We start from the raw sequence: 19,202 nt of genomic DNA, 5'->3' as shown, positions 1-19,202 counted from the left end.
CCTCCAGTGCGCCAGCGCAGCCTTCAGCCACCTGACGAAGATAGTGTTCAAAGATCAGGCCCTCAACTCTTGCCACCAAGCTCATGATCTACAGGGCTGTAGTGATAGCCGCCCTCATATGGCTCAGAGACGTGGACCATATACAGTATACACCTCAAATCGCTGGAGAAATGCCACCAACGATACCTCCACAAGATCCTGCAATTCCCCTGGGAGGACAGACACACCAATGTTAGTGTCCTCGATCAGACCAACATCCCCAGTATCAAAGCACTGACCACACTTGACCAGCTCCGTTGGGCGGGCCACATTGTTCGCATGCCTGACACAAGACTCCCAAAGCAAACCCTCTACTCGGAACTCCTACACGGCAAGCGAGCCCCAGGTGGCCAGAGGAAACATTACAAGGACACCCTCAAAGCCTCCTTGATAAAATGCAACATCCCCACCGACACCTGGGAGTCCCTGGCCAAAGATTGCCCTAAGTGGAGGAAGAGCATCTGGGAGGGCGCTGAGCACCTCGAGCCTCGTCGCCGAGAGCATACAGAAATCAAGCGCAGGCAGCGGAAGGAGCGAGCAGCAAACCAGTCCCACCCACCCTTTCCTTCAGCAACTGTCTGCCCCACCTGTGACAGAGACTGTAATTCCCGTATTGGACTGTACAGTCACCTAAGAACTCACTTTTAGAGTGGAAGCAAGTTTTCCTCGATTTCGAGGGATTGCCTATGATAATGATGAGATGGCATTGCAGGCAGTGTAGATGAAAGCATAAAATTTCAAAGAGATATTGATAGATTAAGTGAATGGGCAAAACTCTGGTAAATGGATTCCAATGTAGGCAAATGTGAGGTCATCCACTTTAGAACTAAAAAGGATAAAACAGGGTACTTTCTAAATGGTGAAAAGCTAAAAGCAGTGGCTAGCCAAAGAGACTTGGGGGGGGGGGGGGGGGTGTCCAGGTATGTAGATCATTAAAATGTCATGAACAGGTGCAGAAAATAATCAAAAAGGTTAATGAAATGCTGGCTTTTATATCTAGAGGACTAGAATACAAAGGGGTAAAAGTTATGCTACAGCTGTACGAAGCCCTGGTTAGACCACACCTGGAGTACTGTGTGCAGTTCTAGGCACCACATCTTAGGAAGGATATATTGCAGATTAGGTTTACCAGAATGATACCCGGACTCCAGGGGTTAAATTATGAGGAGAGATTACACAAACAAGGGTTGCATTCCCTGGAATTTAAACGATTGAGGGGTGATTTGATTGAAGTTTTCAAGATATTAAGGGGAACTGATAGGATAGATAGAGAGAAACTATTCCCGCTGGTTGGGAGTCTAGGCCAGGGGGCATAGTCTAAAAATTAGAGCCAGACCTTTCAGGAGTGAAATTAGGAAGCACTTCTACACCCAAAGGGTGGTAGAAGTTTGGAATTCTCTTTCACAAAGGGCAGTTGATGCTAGATCAATTGTTAATTTTACATCAGAGATGGATAGATTTTTAGATTTTTGTTAACGAAAGCTATTAAGGGATACGGGGCAAAGGTGGGTATATGGAGTTAGGTTGCAGATCTCATTGAATGGCGAAACAGGTTCGAGGGGCTAAATGGCCTACTGCTGTCCCTATGTTCCTATTTTGCTCCTACCCTTGCCCAGGCTGCAGTCAGGCCTCCAGAATTGCTGCCATCTCATTCCGCTCGAGCTGGATTAGTCCTTCTAGTTTGTCCGTCTCATTTGTAATACTCCTGGCATTGAAGCTAGCTTGTTTGGTCGGCTGTTTTCCTCCTCTTGGCCTTCCCATCTGCTAGTCCCCTTGCCTCTGCTGGCATCTAATTCCACAAACTCCCTTTGTAAGACTTCCAGCCTGCTCTTTCGTGCATCATTTTTTTCCACCTATTCTGTTAGGTTCCTTACTCCAGGAGGTGATGCCCCATTCGAGACTTCAGAGCACAACTGGAAAAAGGTCTGTCTATTCCGCTAATCGTACAGTCACCCACAACCACCACTTGCCTGTCTTGAGCGTTCATTTTCATGCTCCACTGTGCCATGATGTTGCTCATGATTATCCTCCTCCTGATTCACTGAACTATCTGTAACACAAGCACCTAGCACTGTATACCCACAGGAGACTCCTTTCCCTCTAATTCCTGCCTCCTCTTTCCTCCTCAATATAGTTAAACGGTTGAGTCCACTCGGGAGGATGATCCAGTCTATTTTTAAAGCCTGCTTATAACACATTCACCTGTTATGACTGCTTCAATTTAATAGTAAAGTCAAGGTATGATTTGGCCACACTCTTGTCACTCATCACACCGCCCGCCCCCTCCCTCGCCCTGCCCACAAGTCATGATCTGCTGTTGATTGCCTGTAGCACCAGTTCAGACACTTAGCTCAAATCCTAAGTGAGGGAGTAACTGGCAGGTATACACAGGCGAGGGCTGCTACTCTCCGTTGAGTCATGTAATTGTCACTGTGATCATGCAAATTTATTGCAGTATGTTTGATTTAATTAGCTCATTTCAGAACTGATGATGGATTCATTCTGTACTACGTGACCTTATACACAGCATTAGAGTAAAGGACAAAATGGTGACTGAGAATATCTGTCTGATTTCACTCACACGTCACAAATGCACAGTGGCCATCACCAGATAAAGCACGCAATTAGTGCAGAACCAGACAGAACTAGTGCGGGGAGTTAAGAAACACTGACCTGACACTAAAAAGATATCTGATGTGTCTTGACTGTTCCAAGCATGTTGATGTGCAGATGAGCACATCTTCTGTACTTTGCCAGCTACTCCCACCCTGAAATCCTGGAATCCAATTGCCATGATTTGGATCCAACAGGATGACAAGTAGTGCATATTCTGTTGAATATTTCTTATACTTCTTCCTTCTGTTTTTCTCTGAGCAGTCAACCCAGTACAGCATGGACCATTTCTCAGGGATGCACAACTGGTATGCCTGCTCGCACGCGCGGCCCACGTACTGCAATGTGTGCCGAGAGGCCCTGTCTGGGGTCACGTCTCATGGATTGTCCTGTGAAGGTAAGGAGCAGAGATGGAAATGGTTTCTCATTTTATTCTTTCTTACCTCCCCTCTCTCACACCCAATCCTGATGCTTTTCCGCAGAGGAGATTTCATGATCTCCCTTCATCCTGTGTGTCCTGTTAGCACACACCAACCTCTCCCACTTCGCCCTTTCCACCCCCCCCCCCCAAAAAAAAATCCCCAGCATCCCATTTGAGGGCTGTAGGAACTGCTATGCATTCAAATTACCGCAATAAACAAAGACTGTGAGATATGTGAGGTATAGTATCAATGCACAGCCCTGCGGTGTTAGGATGCTTACAATTCATCCCACAGGGAAGGATGGGCTGTTGATTTAATGAGCACTGGATAGATTCTTCCTCATAGGGAGGGATGGGCTGTTGATTTAATGAGCACTGGATAGATTCTTCCTCATAGGAATCTTCCTGTTTTTCTGGAATCAGGAGCCTTTTAAAATAAATAAATGTTTTCATTTTCACATTATTCCTTTGTCTATTCTTGTTGATTTTTGCTGAACATTCCATTTGGTTTATTTACTGCCAAATTCTGACTTTGGGTTGGCAGGACTTGCACATCTGAATGGTACGAGACATTTTGGTTAATATCAAGTGTAATCTCCACATTGAGAGTGTGTCAGTGACTGCCTCATGAACCAGTGCCCATATACTGATGGTAGCTTGCTGGATTATGTAATCAGCCTTGCTACTTAAACAAGTAATAAGGATGAATAAAACAGAATTAACAGAACTAAAAGAAAATTTAGAGGATCTCCAACCACTCCCTCTATAAAGGTTCCTGATAATGAGGCTGCTGCATTGGGAGGTCCGAACAGTTCCGCTCTCTCTGTAAAGGGTCCAGATGGTGGAATCTTAATAGTGCAACCCTGTGTGTCTGGGGTCCTAATAGTGTCTAGAAAGGGTACAGATAAAGAGGCTGCCTCTATAAACGGTTCTGATCATATAAGAGGCCATGATAAGTGAGATTTTCACTTCATAAGGGGTCCCAATGATTAGACATTCTCCTTATAAGTAGCCCTAATAAAAGAGAATCTAGGTCCCAGTGGCACAAAGGCTGCAAACTAGACGGCTCCTGACCTACCATGGGAGTTCCTGATGGCCTTGTTTGAGGGAATAGCCTCTGCCTGCCCCAATGATAGCCATTCATACAGAGGGCCAGGAACTTCCTATACAATAATAAGGAGGCGTACAAGCTTATTCGATGGCAGTTATGGGGCCCATCTTGGGAGCCAATCAGCAGATGTTGCCTAGCTAGGATCTGTAGTTTTACTTTTAGCCTGTGGTGAGTCCCCTCTTTCCCTCCACATCCCCAAAAACAAAACTTCTGCAAAATAGCTGTTGAAGACGCTCATCATGTGACATTTCCTTTATGGTTTACAGTGTGTAAGTTCAAAGCTCACAAACGCTGTGCTGTGAGAGCCACCAACAACTGCAAGTGGACAACGCTGGCCTCAATCGCCAAAGATATAATTGAAGATGAAGATGGGGTATGTTCTATATGGGGAGACATGCAAATGTTGGTATATATAAAGCTGGCCGAGTGCTGGGTAGAGCCTGGCAATCAGCCACAATTGAGATGTTGGTGAATGAGTTAGTGCCGTTTTGTGGCTGGAGTTGGGACTGGTGAGAATTGAATTCAGAAAGTTGTGTAAAATCGTTCCTGTTTAAACAGGAACCCATGGCTCCAGGCAGTGAGCGGTTGTTGGGGGAAATATAGCACCGGACATCGAGTGGGTACCAGGGAGAACATGGCTCCAGGCAGTGAGTGGTTGTCATGGGGGGAAATATAGCACCGGGCATCGAGTGGTTACCGGGGCAACATGGCACTGGGGAGTGAATGGTTACTGGGGGAAACATGGCACTGGGCAGTGAGTGGTTACCAGGGCAAACATGGCACTGGACAGTGAGTGGTTACCAGGGAGAACATGGCACTGGGCAGTGAGTGGTTACCAGGGAGAACGTGGCACTGGGCAGTGTGTGGTTACCAGGGAGAACGTGGCACTGGGCAGTGAGTGGTTACCAGGGAGAACATGGCACTGGGCATTGAGTGGTTACCGGGGGAACATGGCACCGAGCAGTGAGTGGTTGCCAGTGGGACTGGTCATTTTCCATAAAATCCAAGCATTTAATATTGAAGAGTTCAATGGAAAAAGACAAGCACAGATAGATAGATGGTTGGTATACTGCTGCAGAACCTGAGCTCTCCCTTTGGAAACCCTCAGTCTGTATTTTAAATATTGGAGCTCCCCCCATTGGTAGAACTTGGTAAAGTTGCACATTTTACTGTTATAATATAGACAAACATGAGCCCAATTTCTGGACAGCAAAACCCCACAAACAGCAATGCAATAAATGAGCAGATAATCTGTTTTTAGTGATGTAGGTTGAGGGATAAATGTTTGTCCAGGACACGAGGAGAATTCCCCTGCACTTCTTTGAATAGTGCTTTTGGATCTTTTACATCTAGCTAAACAGTCATCTCCTCAGTTTAAGACTTCATTTAAAGGTACATATGATAGTGCGGCATTCCCTCAGTATTGCACTGAAGTTCAGCCTAGGTTACATGCTCAAGTCTCTGGAATGGGGTTTGAATGGGTGTCAGTCATGAAGTATTGAGACAGTGAAATCACTGCTCGAGTCTATGCTGGTCCCTTACACTGGGGTCTGTGCTGGTCCCTTACACTGGGGTCTGTGCTGGTCCCTTACACTGGGGTCTGTGCTGGTCCCTTACACTGGGGTCTGTGCTGATCCCTTGTACTGGGGTCTGTGCTGGTCCCTTACACTGGGATCTGTGCTGGTCCCTTGTACTGGGGTCTATGCTGGTCCCGTTATCTGGGGTTTGTGCTGGTGCCAGTGTTGTACTTTGATTTGTGTCCTTTCTTGATGCAGGTCTCACTGCCGTCTGAGCTGGTGCCCATTCTGTACTGTAATTCTCTTCTATCTCCCTCATTCAGGTCTCAATGCCACACCAGTGGTTAGAAGGTAACCTGCCCGTCAGCGCAAAATGTACTGTGTGTGACAAAACATGTGGCAGCGTTCTGCGCCTGCAGGATTGGCGCTGCCTGTGGTGTAAGGCGATGGTGAGTAGATACTGATGAGAGTCAGCATTTTTACTGTGCTGTGAATCGGGGCAAGGACCTCGCGTCATTGGCGATTTTCTGTTGATCTATCATTTTTATAGAAATCTGAGCACAAAGCAGGCTTTAAATGTCTTACACTTGATAAATGGAAGGAATTCAAATTAAATTTTCAGTTGCCATCTTTCCAATTTGATAGAAATCAGTTCACAATCTTTTTTATCTCAAATCCCCTTTTGCAAAATCAAATGCTTAAACTTAGCTGATTGTTAAAATGGCCTCTGTGATCCCTATCCCCCCCTCTCTACTCCCTGTCCCCTCACCCTCCTTGTCTTCTGCTCCTTGTTCCTTGCCTCCTTCATTTCCTGTGCACCTTGTTTCCTGCTCTCCATCTTAGCACCCCTGTGCCTCCTCTCCTTCCCATCCCTGTCTCTCTGATCTTCCCTGACTGTCCTTAACTGTCTACCCCCTCACACCAGTTCTCCCTTCCCATTACCCCATCTTACCACCTCCATTCCCTCCTCTTCCCCACTCTCTCTGCTCCTTGTCTACACTTGCTCCCCATTTCCCCTAATCGCACTCACTTTCTCCACCCACTCCACTTCCACTCACTTCATATCTCACCCCCATCGCTTCCTTTCTCTTCCCTGCTCCCCCCCCCCCCCCCCCCCCCCAGCCCATCTCTGTCTCTGCCCCGTCCCCGCCAGCTCTCTGTCTCACCACAGTTGATCCTGTCAGTCCCGACTATCTGAGTTTTCCCTTTGGAGTTGATTTGGTCTGGAATGGGTTGCAGACTCTGTCGTTAGTATTCTTTATCTGGCCACAGATTTTACTGGATCAAGCACCAGAATCCTGCACAGGGTCCACTCCTCGAGTGAAGGAACAGTGCCAGGTGGAAGCAGGAAGCAGGCCCATAGCTGTGATAGACTGAAAATATTTGTACCCGACACAGGAACAAATTGACTTGATTTCTATTAATTGGGCACCATATGTCGAAATGCAGGAATGGTGTACACAGGTTAAGAGGTTTTGCCATTTGCCACAATTTAACCTGATAATTATATTTGAAGTTATAGCAGCATTGAGCTAGTTGTAGCTGAACTCATGTTTTGGTAGTCCAGGCATACCAAGTAACTGAGTTAGAAGATTTTCCTGGTCCAGTTGGAATTTCAACGATGGGAATTGCATGCACCCATCAGGAATGTCCCATCACAAGTTAGCTTAGTGAAACCAGCTGATGAGAGACTACCAATCTGCAGTGACCTCAGACCCAAGTTACTCTGTTCCCTGCTCTTCTCCTGTTCAGTTTCATTCCTCCTGTGCAGACCATTGTGTGCTAATTTCTGTGCAATATTCATCACCTCCAGGTACACACAGCCTGCAAAGAAATGCTGCCCATCAAATGTCCTCTGGGGCAGTGTAAAGTTTCCGTTATCCCTCCAACTGCACTCAACAGCATAGACTCTGATGGTGAGTTCAACATCTTTGCTCCATTTGTTGCTCAAAGAGAAATTGCCTGCATGTACTGTGCTATCACTCAGGGGTACAAGCTGATTGTAGTCAGCCCAAGGCTGGGAATGGGTGAGATATTTGGCCCACGATTTTTCCGAAAGCTAAGAATGGGTGAGATATTTAGCCCGAGGTGGGATGTATGGCCTGAGGATGGGAGTCGATGACATGTATGGCCTAAGGGAGTATGTCAGAGAGAGCTTGTAAGTGAGTATAAAAGAGTCTGAGTAAGTGTGAGAGAGTTTGTAAGTGAACGTTAGTTTGTGAGTGAGAGTAAATGGCGGCGAGAGGGTCTACAAGAGTATAGGTGTGGGTGTGAGTGACTGAGAGGGGGGGGTCTGAGAGGGAATTTGCGAGTATGAGCAGTTGTGAGCGAGTGTGCGTGATTATAAGAGGTTCTGCAAGAACTTTGAGTATGAGTAGTTGCGAGAGGTGTGAGTGATTGTGAGAGGGTCTGAGAGAGTTTGAGAGTGAGCTTGTGAGGGGTTGACTGGCAGCCCGTGGGGCCACTGCTTTGTTGAAACGTGCTGCAGCCCTCAACAGTCCAGCTACCTGCTGTTGACTGAGTGGAGGCACAGGCCTCTGCTAGAGTGCCAAGTGCATACTCACTACTGGCTCTGCCCTCTTAGTGGCAAGATCTAAACCAACATGTCCAATAGAACTAACAATGGCCCAAACTTACCGGTCAAACAGTGTAAGGTGGGGGGGGTGGGTTGGGTCATGCAAATACTAAACTCATAATTTTTTTTCCAGTGGGCAACAACATTACTAATTCAGTAACATTTTTAATCACATTCCTGCTGTTCCTTAGGGTTTTGGAAAGCAACGTGCCCACCATCCTGTACCAGTCCGCTTCTTGTCTTTGTGAACTCTAAGAGCGGAGATAACCAGGGGGTGAAGTTCTTGAGGAGATTCAAGCAGTTACTGAACCCGGCTCAGGTGTTTGACTTGATGAACGGAGGCCCGCATCTTGGGTAGGAGGTGCTTCAAGTTTCCTTAGTGCACAAATCTTTATACTTCAGATTTATCAGACTACTGGGGCATAGTGTTCGGCAGGTTTCATTAAAACAAAAGCAGAACTGCTCTCCTAGGGGGTGGGAGGTTAGGGGGGACAGCAATAGCCTCATTCCATTCAGAGTTCCTGCACCTGACCACTATCCAATGGCCCCTGCTGGAAAGTGTTCATGGATGGATGACAGGATTGGGCCTAGCTGTGGTGCACCCTCCATGCTTGCGATACCTTGCTGTCCCTCACTGTCCAGGCTCATACATAAAGCATGGCCACTGTGAGGAACCAGACAACGGCTAAGTGCTTGTGGAAACTATATCCACCAAGAGTTTAAACTGTGGGAGTTAATAGAGTTCTGATTGTGCAGGTTCTGACAGTTCTAATTATGAGATTTATCATTGAGTTCTAATTATGGGAATTATAATGTATAATTGCGGAAATTGTATTTGTGGGTATTATAATAGTTATAATTGTGTGGTATAAAAGAATTATAATTGTAGGAGATTTTAATGATCTAAAAATAGACTTGGATAGGTAAAATGTTTGTGTTGTTAAAGGAGAGCTCTTGCAATGGCGTCAGGACTAATTTCTCAGTTGATATGTTGCTACTCAATCAAGGAAGGAGGTAATATTTGACATGTTTCTGGATAATGTTGAAGGAAAGTAGATCACCTAAAAGTAGGGAAACACTTGGAAGCAATGACCACAATATTGATTCAATTGATTCAAGTTTATGGCAGGCATATTTGATGAGAAAATATTAACTATTACTGAGATATAAAGTACTTCTTCAAAAAAAATGAATTCGTTCCTGGGATGTGGTAAGGCCAGCATTTATTGCCCATCTCTAATTGCCCTTGAGAAGGTGGTGGTGAGCTGCCTTCTTGAACCGCTGCACTCGGTGTGGTGAAGGTACTCCCATTGTGCTGTTAGGGAGAAAGTTCCAGGATTTTGACCCAGCAGCAATGAAGGAACGGCAATATATTTCCATGTCTGGATGATGTGTAATTTGGAGGGGAGCTTGCAGCTGATGGTGTTTCCATGTGCCCGCTGCCTTTGTTCTTCCAGGTGGTAGAGGTCGCGGGTTTGGGAGGTGCTGCCAAAGAAGCCGTGGTGAGTTGCAGCAGTGCATCTTATAGATGATACACACTGCAGCCACGGTGCGCTGGTAGTGGAGGGAGTGAATATTGAAGTTGGTAGATGGGATGCCAATCAAATGGGCTGCTTTGGCCTGGATGGTGACAAGCTTCTTAGAAACATAGAAAGTAGGTGCAGGAGTAGGCCATTCGGCCCTTCGAGCCTGCACCACCATTCAGTATGATCATGGCTGATCATGCAACTTCAGTACCCCAATCCTGCTTTCTCTCCATACCCCTTGATCCCTTTAGCCATAAGGACCACATCTAACACCCTTTTGAATGTATCTAACGAACTGGCCTCAACAACTTTCTGTGGTAGAGAATTCCACAGGTTCACAATTCTCTGAGTGAAGAAGTTTCTCCTCATCTTAGTCCTAAATGGCTTACCCCTTATCCTTAGACTGTGACTGCTGGTTCTGGACTTCCCCAACATCGGGAACATTCTTCCTGCAATCCAACCTGTCCAATCCCATCAGAATTGTATATTTTTCTATGAGATCCCCTCTCGTTCTAAATTCCAGTGAATATAAGCCTAGTCGATCCAGTCTTTCTTCATATGTCAGTCCTGCCATCCCGGGAATCAGTCTGGTGAACTTTCGCTGCACTCCCTCTAGAGCAAGAATGTCCTTCCTCAGATTAGGAGACCAAAACTGCACACAATACTCAAGGTGTGGTCTCACCAAGGCCCTGTACAACTGTAGTAAGACCTCCCTGCTCCAATACTCAAATCGCCTCGCTATGAAGGCCAGCATGTCATTCGCCTTCATTACTGCCTGCTGTACCTGCATGCCTACCCTCAATGACTGATGTATGATGACACCCAGGTCTCGTTGCACCTCCCCGTTTCCTAATCTGTCACCATTCAGATAATAATCTGCCTTCCTGTTTTTGCAACCAAAGTGGATAACCTCACACTTATCCACATTATACTGCATCTGTCATGCATTTGCCCATTGACCTAACCTGTCCAAGTCCCCTTGCAGCCTCCTAGCATCCTCCTCACAGCTCGCACTGCCACCCAGCTTAGTGTCATCTGCAAACTTGGAGATATTACATTCAATTCCTTTGTCTAAATCATTGATGTATATTGTAAAGAGCTGGGGTCCCAGCACTGAACCCTGCGGTATCCCACTAGTCACTGCCTGCCATTCTGAAAAGGACCCGTTTATTCCCACTCTTTGCTTCCTGTCTGCCAACCAGTTCTCTATCCACGTCAATACATTACCCCAATACCATGTGTCTTAATTTTGCACACTAATCTCTAGTGTGGGACCTTGTCAAAAGCCTTTTGAAAGTCCAAATACACCTTATCCACTCTACTAGTTACATCCTCAAAAAATTCTAGAAGATTTGTCAAGCATGATTTCCCTTTCATAAATCCATGCTGACTTGAACCGATCCTGTCACTGCTTTCCAATTGAGCTGCTATTACATCTTTAATAATTGATTCCAACATTTTCCCCACTAGCGATGTCAGGCTAGCCGGTCTATAATTCCCTGTTTTCTCTCCCTCCTTTTTTAAAAAGTGGGGTTACACTAGCTACCCTCCAATCCATAGGAACTGAACCAGAGTCTATAGAATGTTGGAAAATGACTACCAATGCATCCAATATTTCTAGGGCCACTTCCTTAAGTACTCTGGAATGCAGACTATCAGGCCCTAGGGATTTATCGGCCTTCAGTCCCTTCAATTTCCCGAACACCATTTCCTGACTAATAAGGATTTCCCTCAGTTCCTCCTTCTCGCTGGACCCACGGTCCCCTAGTATTTACGGGGGGTTAGTGAAGACAGAACCAAAGTATTTTTCAATTGGTCTGCCATTTCCTTGTTCCCCATTATGAATTTCCCCCGATTCTGACTGCAAGGGACCTACATTAGTCTTCACTAATCTTTTTCTCTTCACATATTTATAGAAGCTTTTGCAGTCAGCTTTTATGTTCCCTGCAAGCTTACTCTCATCCTCTATTTTCCCCCTCCTAATTAAACCCTTAGTCCTCCTCTGCTGAATTCTAAATTTCTCCCAGTCCTCAGGTTTGCTGCTTTTTCTGGCCAATTTATATGCCTCTTCCTTGGATTTAACACTTTCCCTAATTTCCCTTGTTAGCCACGGTTGAGCCACCTTCCCTTTTTTATTTTTACGCCACACAGGGATGTACAATTGTTGTAGTTCATCCATGTGATAGTTAAATATCTACCATTGCCTATCCACCGTCAACCCTTTAAGTATCATTCTCCAGTCTATCCTAGCCAATTCACGTCTCATACCGTCGAAGTTTCCTTTCTTTAAGTTCAGGACCCTAGTCTTTGAATTAACTGTGTCACTCTCCATCTTAATGAAGAATTCTACCATATTATGGTCACTCTTCCCTAACAGGCCCCGCACGACTAGATTGCTAAGTAATCCTCTCTCGTTACAGAAGACCCAGTCTAGAATGGCCTGCTCTCTAGTTGGTTCCTCGACATATTGGTCTAGAAAACCATCCCTTATACACTCCAGGAAATCCTCAACCACCGTATTGCTACCAGTTTGGTTAGCCCAATTAATATGCAGATTAAAGTCACCCATGATAACTGCTGTACCTGTTATGTAATGATGCGTGTATCGTCCCAGTACCTTAAATGTAATGTAAGTACTATGCCACACCACAGAGGGCGCTGCGGTGGGAAACCCTGGTAGTGCCTGTAACAAGGACTATATAAGGGTGACCACCACACCTGGGAGGCACTCTGGAGCTGAACAATAAAGGACGAAGGTCACAGCAGTTAGACTTACACCAGACCGTGTGGAGTCAGTGATTTGTGTGCTACATACACCACATTGGCAACGAGGAAGCGGACGAACTCCACGCAACCATGGCTACTCTCGGCTCGCTAAAGGATTTTACCGTGGGCAATGATTGGGAGGCCTTTACGGAAAGGCTCGAGTACTACTTCACAGCAAATGACCTGACGGAGGACACATACGCAATGAGAGAGAAGCGTAAGGCAATATTGCTCTCCAGTTGTGGAGATGAGGTTTAATGTCTCTTCAGGGATTTGCTGGCACCCGAGAGTGCCAGGGACAAGTCATACGAGGAGCTGACTGAACTCATTCGTGACCAGTTGAAACCAAAGGAGAGCATCCTCACGGCCAGATACAAATTTTACCATCACTGCAGATCTGAGGGCCAGGATGTCACCAAATATGCTGCAGACCTCAGGAGACTCGCGGCGCCGTGTGATTTTGGGGCACACCTTGACGAGGCTTTGCGGGACGTTTCCGTTATGGGGATTGGCCACAGAACCCACAGTCACTCTGACAAAGGCCATCACCATCAGTCGGGCATATATGACCTCGACTTGCAGCACCAAGCAAATGATCCACACAGTCTCGAACCCGGCAAGCACTGTCCACAGGATAGCGCCCACCATAGACAAAACTGCAGAACGTGGCTCTGCCCGGGGCAGAGAGCACGGACCTCGGGATCCTGGAGCTCAGAGTCCGCCGAGGGGGGCCAATCAAGCAGCACCATGCTGGCGCTGTGGAGGAAGCCATGGGGCTCACCGGTGCAGGTTTGCGGAGTACACGTGCAATACCTGCCACGTTAAAGGCCACCTTCAGCATATGTGTAAATGAAATTGGACTCACCGTGTGGCTGAGGAGATGGGGGATGATCTACTGTTCAGCGAGGGGCAGGTAGAAGAAGATGAGGTGTTGGGACTGCACACGTGTGCTGACGATTCGCCCCAGTGATAAGTGAAGTAAAAATCAACGGAGTCCCTGTGAGTATGGAAGTGGACACGGGCTCGGGTCCGTCGTTGATGAGTCGGAGAACTTTTGATAAACTGTGGATTAACCCAGCTGCACGACCCAAGCTGGTCCCGGTCACGGCGAAGCTGCGTACCTACACCAGGGAACTAATATCTGTTCTCAGCAAAGCGATGGTGCAGGTATCCCACGGGGACGAGACGCACGCTTTACCTTTGTGGGTCGTTGCAGGCGATGGGCCGACACTCCTCGGCCGGAGGTGGATGGGGACGGTCCGTGGGAGCTGGGAAGACTTTCATTCCTCCACAGGCTGCTGCTCCCCGGGGTGCTGCCATGCCCCGGGTCCCCAGAGAGCAGCGCCGACCGAGCTGGAGCTGCAGCCTCAATCCACCCACAGGCAAGTCCCAGGCCCGGACCTCACACAGAGACCCTGCAGCCCCAGCCCCCACAGGCAAGCCCCAGGCCCGGATCTCACACAGAGATCCTGCAGCCTCAGCCCCCACAGGCAAGTCCCAGGCCCGGATCTCACACAGAGACCCTGCAGCCCCAGCCCCCACAGGCAAGCAGCTCTGCACAGAGGGGCCCAAGGGGGGGTGGCGGTTGAGCCGGCGGGGCGCTGCGGGCGGGGTGCTGAGGGATCCAGGGGCCGGCAGTTCGGAAGGGCCCCGCAGAGGAGCTGGTAGCGTCGGTCGGCGGCCATGGCAGCCACAGGGGAGGCCGCTACGGAGGCCGCGGGGAGACTCGGCAAGTGTGGCCGCTGGAGAGGCCACGACGGCCGCAGGAGAGGCGGCAAGTCAGGTGGCAGCGGAGGGGAGCGGAGGCTGCGACGTCGGAGGGCATTCGGAGCGGCGGAGAAGATGGCGGCGGCATCGTGTCGGAGCTGTAGAGCATCAAAGATGGCGGCGCCCAAGGAGAAGCCTCGTGGAATCCTCCTGCATCAAAGATGGCGCCTTAAAGAGGACATGCACCCGGGAGTCTTAAAAGGGCCTTACAAAGAGGTGGTCCCCACAAAGGACTTCTGTTAGGCAGAGCGAGTCTAAAATGAGCAATGTTAATGTGAGATAGAGAATTTATAATAAGAATTACCTTTTTTATGCTGAATGGCCACTGTATTTGTGTAAAATAATGGATGAAGTACAATTAATGATAGCGGCTAACAAGGAAATCAAGGTTCCGCTACCAGTCAATAACTAGTTAATGTACCAGATAATATGTACCATACTAACGCACTGTCTATGCCCACCTGCCTTCCGTTGGACAAGTGTGATGTTATGTAATGATGTGTGTATCGTTGTCCTGCGTCCAGGTGTGGGGGGGGAAGGTGATGTTATGTAATGATGCGTGTATCGTCCCAGTACCTTAAATGTAATGTAAGTACTATGCCACACCACAGAGGGCGCTGCGGTGGGAAACCCTGTTAGTGCCTGTAACAAGGACTATATAAGGGTGACCACCACACCTGGGAGGCACTCTGGAGCTGAACAATAAAGGACGAAGGTCACAGCAGTTAGACTTACACCAGACCGTGTGGAGTCAGTGATTTGTGTGCTACATACATCACAGTACCCTTATTGCACACGTCCCTAATTTCCTGTTTGATGTCATCCCCAACCTCCCTTCTACTAATTCTCACTAATGTTTTCTGCCCTTTGGTGTTTCACAGCTCTACCCATATAGATTCTACATCGTCCACGCTAATGTCCTTCCTTACTATTGCGTTAATCTCCTCTTTAACCAGTAACGCTACCCCACCAAAATTTTTCTTCCTGTCTGTCCTTCTCAATATTGAATACACCTGGATGTTGAGTTTCCAACCTTGGTTACCTTGGAGCCATGTCTCTGTAATCCCAATTACATCATATCCGTTAACAGCTATCTGAGCAGTCAATTCATCCACCTTATTATGAATGCTCCTCAGAGCCTTCAGGCTTGTTTTTTTTGCACTCTTGTCCTTTTACAATTATGTTGTAATGTGGCCCTTTTTGATTTTTGTCCTTGATTTCTCTGCCCTCCACTCTTGCTTTTCTCCTTCCCACCTTTTGCTTCTGCCCCCTTTTTACTTCCCTCTGCCTCCCTGCATAGATTCCCATCCCCCTGCCTTGTTAGTTTAAACCCTCTCCAACAGCTCTAGCAAACACTCCGCCTAGGACATTGGGTCCGGTCCTGCCCAGGTGCAGACTGTCCGGTTTGTACTGATCCCACCTCCCCCAGAACCGGTTCCAATGTCCCAGGAATTTGAATCCCTCCCCCTTGCACCATTCCTCAAACCACGTATTTAGCTGAGCTATCCTGCAATTCCTACTCTGACTAGCACGTGGCACTGGTAGCAATTCTGAGATTACTACCTTTTGAGGTCCTACTTTTTAATTTAACTCCTAGCTCCCTAAATTCAGCTTGTAGGACCTCATCCCGTTTTTTTACCTATATCATTGGTACCTATATGTACTGTGACAGCTGGTTGTTCAACCTCCCCCTCCAGAATGCGCTGCAGCCGCTCCGAGACATCCTTAACCCTTGCATCAGGGAGGCAACATACCATCCTGGAGTCTCAGTTGCGGCCGCAGAAACGTCTATCTATTTCCCTTACAATTGAATCCCCTATCACTATAGCTCTCCCATTCTTTTTCCTGCCCTCCTGTGCAGCAGAGCCACCCATGGTGCCATGATCTTGGCTGCTGCTGCCTTCCTCTGATGAGTCATCTCCCCCAATAGTACCCAAAACGGTGTATTTGTTTTGGAGGGAGGTGACCGCAGGGGAGCCCTGGACTATGTTCCTTTCACTGCTCTTCCTGATGGTCACCCATTCCCTATCTGCCTGTGTAACCTTTACCTGCGGTGTGACCAATTCACTAAACGTGCTATTCACGACATCCTCAGCATCGCGGATGCTCCAGAGTTCCAGTGCCGCAATGCGGTCTGTCAGGAGTGCAGCTGGATACACTTCCTGCACATGTAGTCGTCAGGGACACTGGAAGCTTCCCTGACTTTCCACCTAGCACAGGAGGAGCATGACACAGGTCTCGGCTCTCCTGCCATGACTTAACCCTTAAATTACTTAATTTGGCAACAATGCCAAAGGTTTCTTACTACTAAGAACAAGAAAAAAGATAAAGAAAAAGAAAACTACTCACCACTCAACCAGCCAATCACTTACCCTCTTGGCTGTGACATCACCCTTCGATTACTTTTTACTTCTTTATTTCTTTTGACCCCGCACCAGCTGCAGCTAGCTACTCTTCCTCCGGCCGCTGCCCCTCCGACTGCCGCCGATCCCCGGACTGCCGCTGGGCCTTTATAGGGCGCCGCTACTCCTCCTCCGGCCGCTGCTCCCTCTCTTGATTGTTGTTAGTGCTGCACTCATCGAGGCAAGTGGAGAGTATGCCATCACACTCATGATTTGTGTCTTGTAGATGGTGGAAAGGCTTTGGGGAGTCAGAAAGTGAGACACTCGCTGCAGAATACACAGCTTCTGACCTGCTCTTGTTGCCACAGTATTTATGTGGCTGGTCCAGTTAAGTTTCTGGTCAATGGTGACGCCCAGGCTGTTAATGGTCAGGGATTCGGCGATGGTAATACCGTTGAATAAAATGGGGAGGTGGTTAGATGCTTCTTGTTGGAGATAGTCATTGCCTGGCACTTGTTACTTGCTACTTATCAGCCCAAGCCTGAATGTCATCCAGGTCTTGCTGCATGCGGGCATGGATTGCTTCATTTTCTGAGGAGTTATGAATGGAACTGAATACTGTGCAATTATCAGCGAACATCCCCACTTCTGACCTTATGATGGAGGGAAGGTCATTGATGAAGCAGCTGAAGATGATTGGGCCAAGGACACTGCCCGGAGGAACTCCTGCAGTGATGTCCTGGGGCTGTGATGATTGACCTCCAACAACCACAACCATCTTCCTTTGTGCTAGGTATGATTCCAGCCAGTGGAGAGTTTTCCCCCTGATTCCCATTGACTTCAGTTTTACTAGGGCTCTTTGATGCCACACTCGGTCAAATGCTGCCTTGATATCAAGGGCAGTCACTCTCACCTCACCTCTGGAATTCAGCTATTTTGTCCATGATTGGACCAAGGCTGTAATGAGGTCTGGAGCCGAGTGGTCCTGGCGGAACCCAAACTGAGCATCGGTGAGCCAGTTATTGGTGAGTAAGTGTGTTGATAGCATTGCCAACGACACTCTCCATCACGTTGCTGATGATTGAGAGTAGACTGATGGGGCGGTAATTAGCCAGATTGGATTTGTCCTGCTTTTTGTGGACAGGACATACCTGCACAGTTTTCCACATTGTTGGGTAGATGCCAGTATTGTAGCTGTACTGGAACAGCTTGGCTAGAGGTGCGTCTATTTCTGGAGCACAAGTCTTCAGCACGACAGCCGGGATGTTGTCAGGGCCCATAGCCTTTTCAGTATCCAGTGCACTCAGCCGTTTCATGATATCACGTGGAGTGAGTCGATTGGCTTCTGTGATGGTGGGGACCTCAGGAGGAGGCCGATATGGATCATCCATTCGGCACTTCTGGCTGAAGATGGTTGTAAACACTTCAACCTTGTCTTTTGCACTCATGTGCTGGACTCCGCTATCAATGAGGATGGGGATATTCATGGAGCCTCCTCCTCCCATTAGTTGTTTATTGGTGCACCACCATTCACGACTGGATGTGGGAGGACAGCAGAGCTTTGATCTGATCCGATGGTTGTGGGATCGCTTAGCTCTGTCTAAGGCATGCTGCTTCCGCTGTTTAGCATGCATGTAATCCTATGTTACAGCTTCTCCAGGTTGGTATCTTATTTTTAGGTACGGCTGGTGCTGCTCCTGGCATGCTCTTCTGCACTCCTCATTGAACCAGGGTTGGTCCCCTGGTTTGATGGTAATGGTAGAGTGAGGGATATGCCAGGCCATGCGGTTACAGATTGTGGTGGAATACAATTCTGCTTCTGCTGATGGCCCACAGTACTTCATGGATGCCCCATTTTGAGCTGCTGGATCTTTTCTGAACCTATCCCATTTAGCACGATGGAAGGTGTCCTCAGTGTGAAGACAGGACTTAGATTCCACAATGACTGCGGTGGTCACTGCTACCAATGCTGTCCTGGACATGGCCAGCTAGGTCAGTAGTGGCGCTACTGAGACACTCTTGGTGATGGACAGTGAAGCCCCCCACCCAGAGTACGTTCTGTGTCCTTGCTACCCTCAGTGCTTTTTCCAAGTGGTGTTGATCATAGAGGAGTACTGATTCATCGGCTGAGGGAGAGCGGTAGGTGGTAATCAGCAGGAGCCTTCCTTGCCCATGCTGACCTGAAGCCATGAGACATCATGGGGTCTGGAATCAATGTTGAGGACTCCCAGGGCCACTCCCATCCAACTATATACCATTGTACCACCATCTCTGGTGGCTTTGTCCTGCCGATGGGACAGGATATACCCAGAGATGATGATGGAGGAGTTTGGGACATTGTCTGAAAGGTATGATTATGTGAGTATGACTATGTCAGGCTGTTGCTTGACTCGTCTGTGGAACAGCTCTCCCAATTTTGGCACAAGCCCCCAGATGTTAGTGAGGAGGACTTTGCAGGGTTGACTGGGACTGGGTGCGCTGTTGTCGTGTCCGAAGTCAGTGTCGATGTCGAAATTGGGAAAAAA

General features: G+C 47.9%; 1 protein-coding gene across 3 annotated transcripts in view; it reads left to right on the top strand.

The window, feature by feature from the left end:
• The window catches only part of LOC139265841 (diacylglycerol kinase delta), a 198,208-nt gene that overhangs the window by 117,487 nt on the left and 61,519 nt on the right, over positions 1–19,202 (top strand). For all 3 annotated transcript variants that reach the window (XM_070883343.1, XM_070883345.1, XM_070883344.1), the window contains exons 5-9: positions 2,917–3,049; positions 4,451–4,557; positions 6,025–6,150; positions 7,515–7,617; positions 8,468–8,630. In XM_070883343.1, coding sequence (XP_070739444.1) covers positions 2,917–3,049; positions 4,451–4,557; positions 6,025–6,150; positions 7,515–7,617; positions 8,468–8,630 — 632 coding nt within the window. The remainder of the gene's footprint in view (positions 1–2,916; positions 3,050–4,450; positions 4,558–6,024; positions 6,151–7,514; positions 7,618–8,467; positions 8,631–19,202) is intronic.

This window comes from Pristiophorus japonicus, chromosome 6 (genome assembly GCF_044704955.1).
Source record: "Pristiophorus japonicus isolate sPriJap1 chromosome 6, sPriJap1.hap1, whole genome shotgun sequence".
Lineage (NCBI taxonomy): Eukaryota > Metazoa > Chordata > Chondrichthyes > Pristiophoridae > Pristiophorus > Pristiophorus japonicus.
The sequence above is the reverse complement of the archived record's forward strand: the minus strand, read 5'-3'. Positions and strand labels throughout refer to the sequence as shown.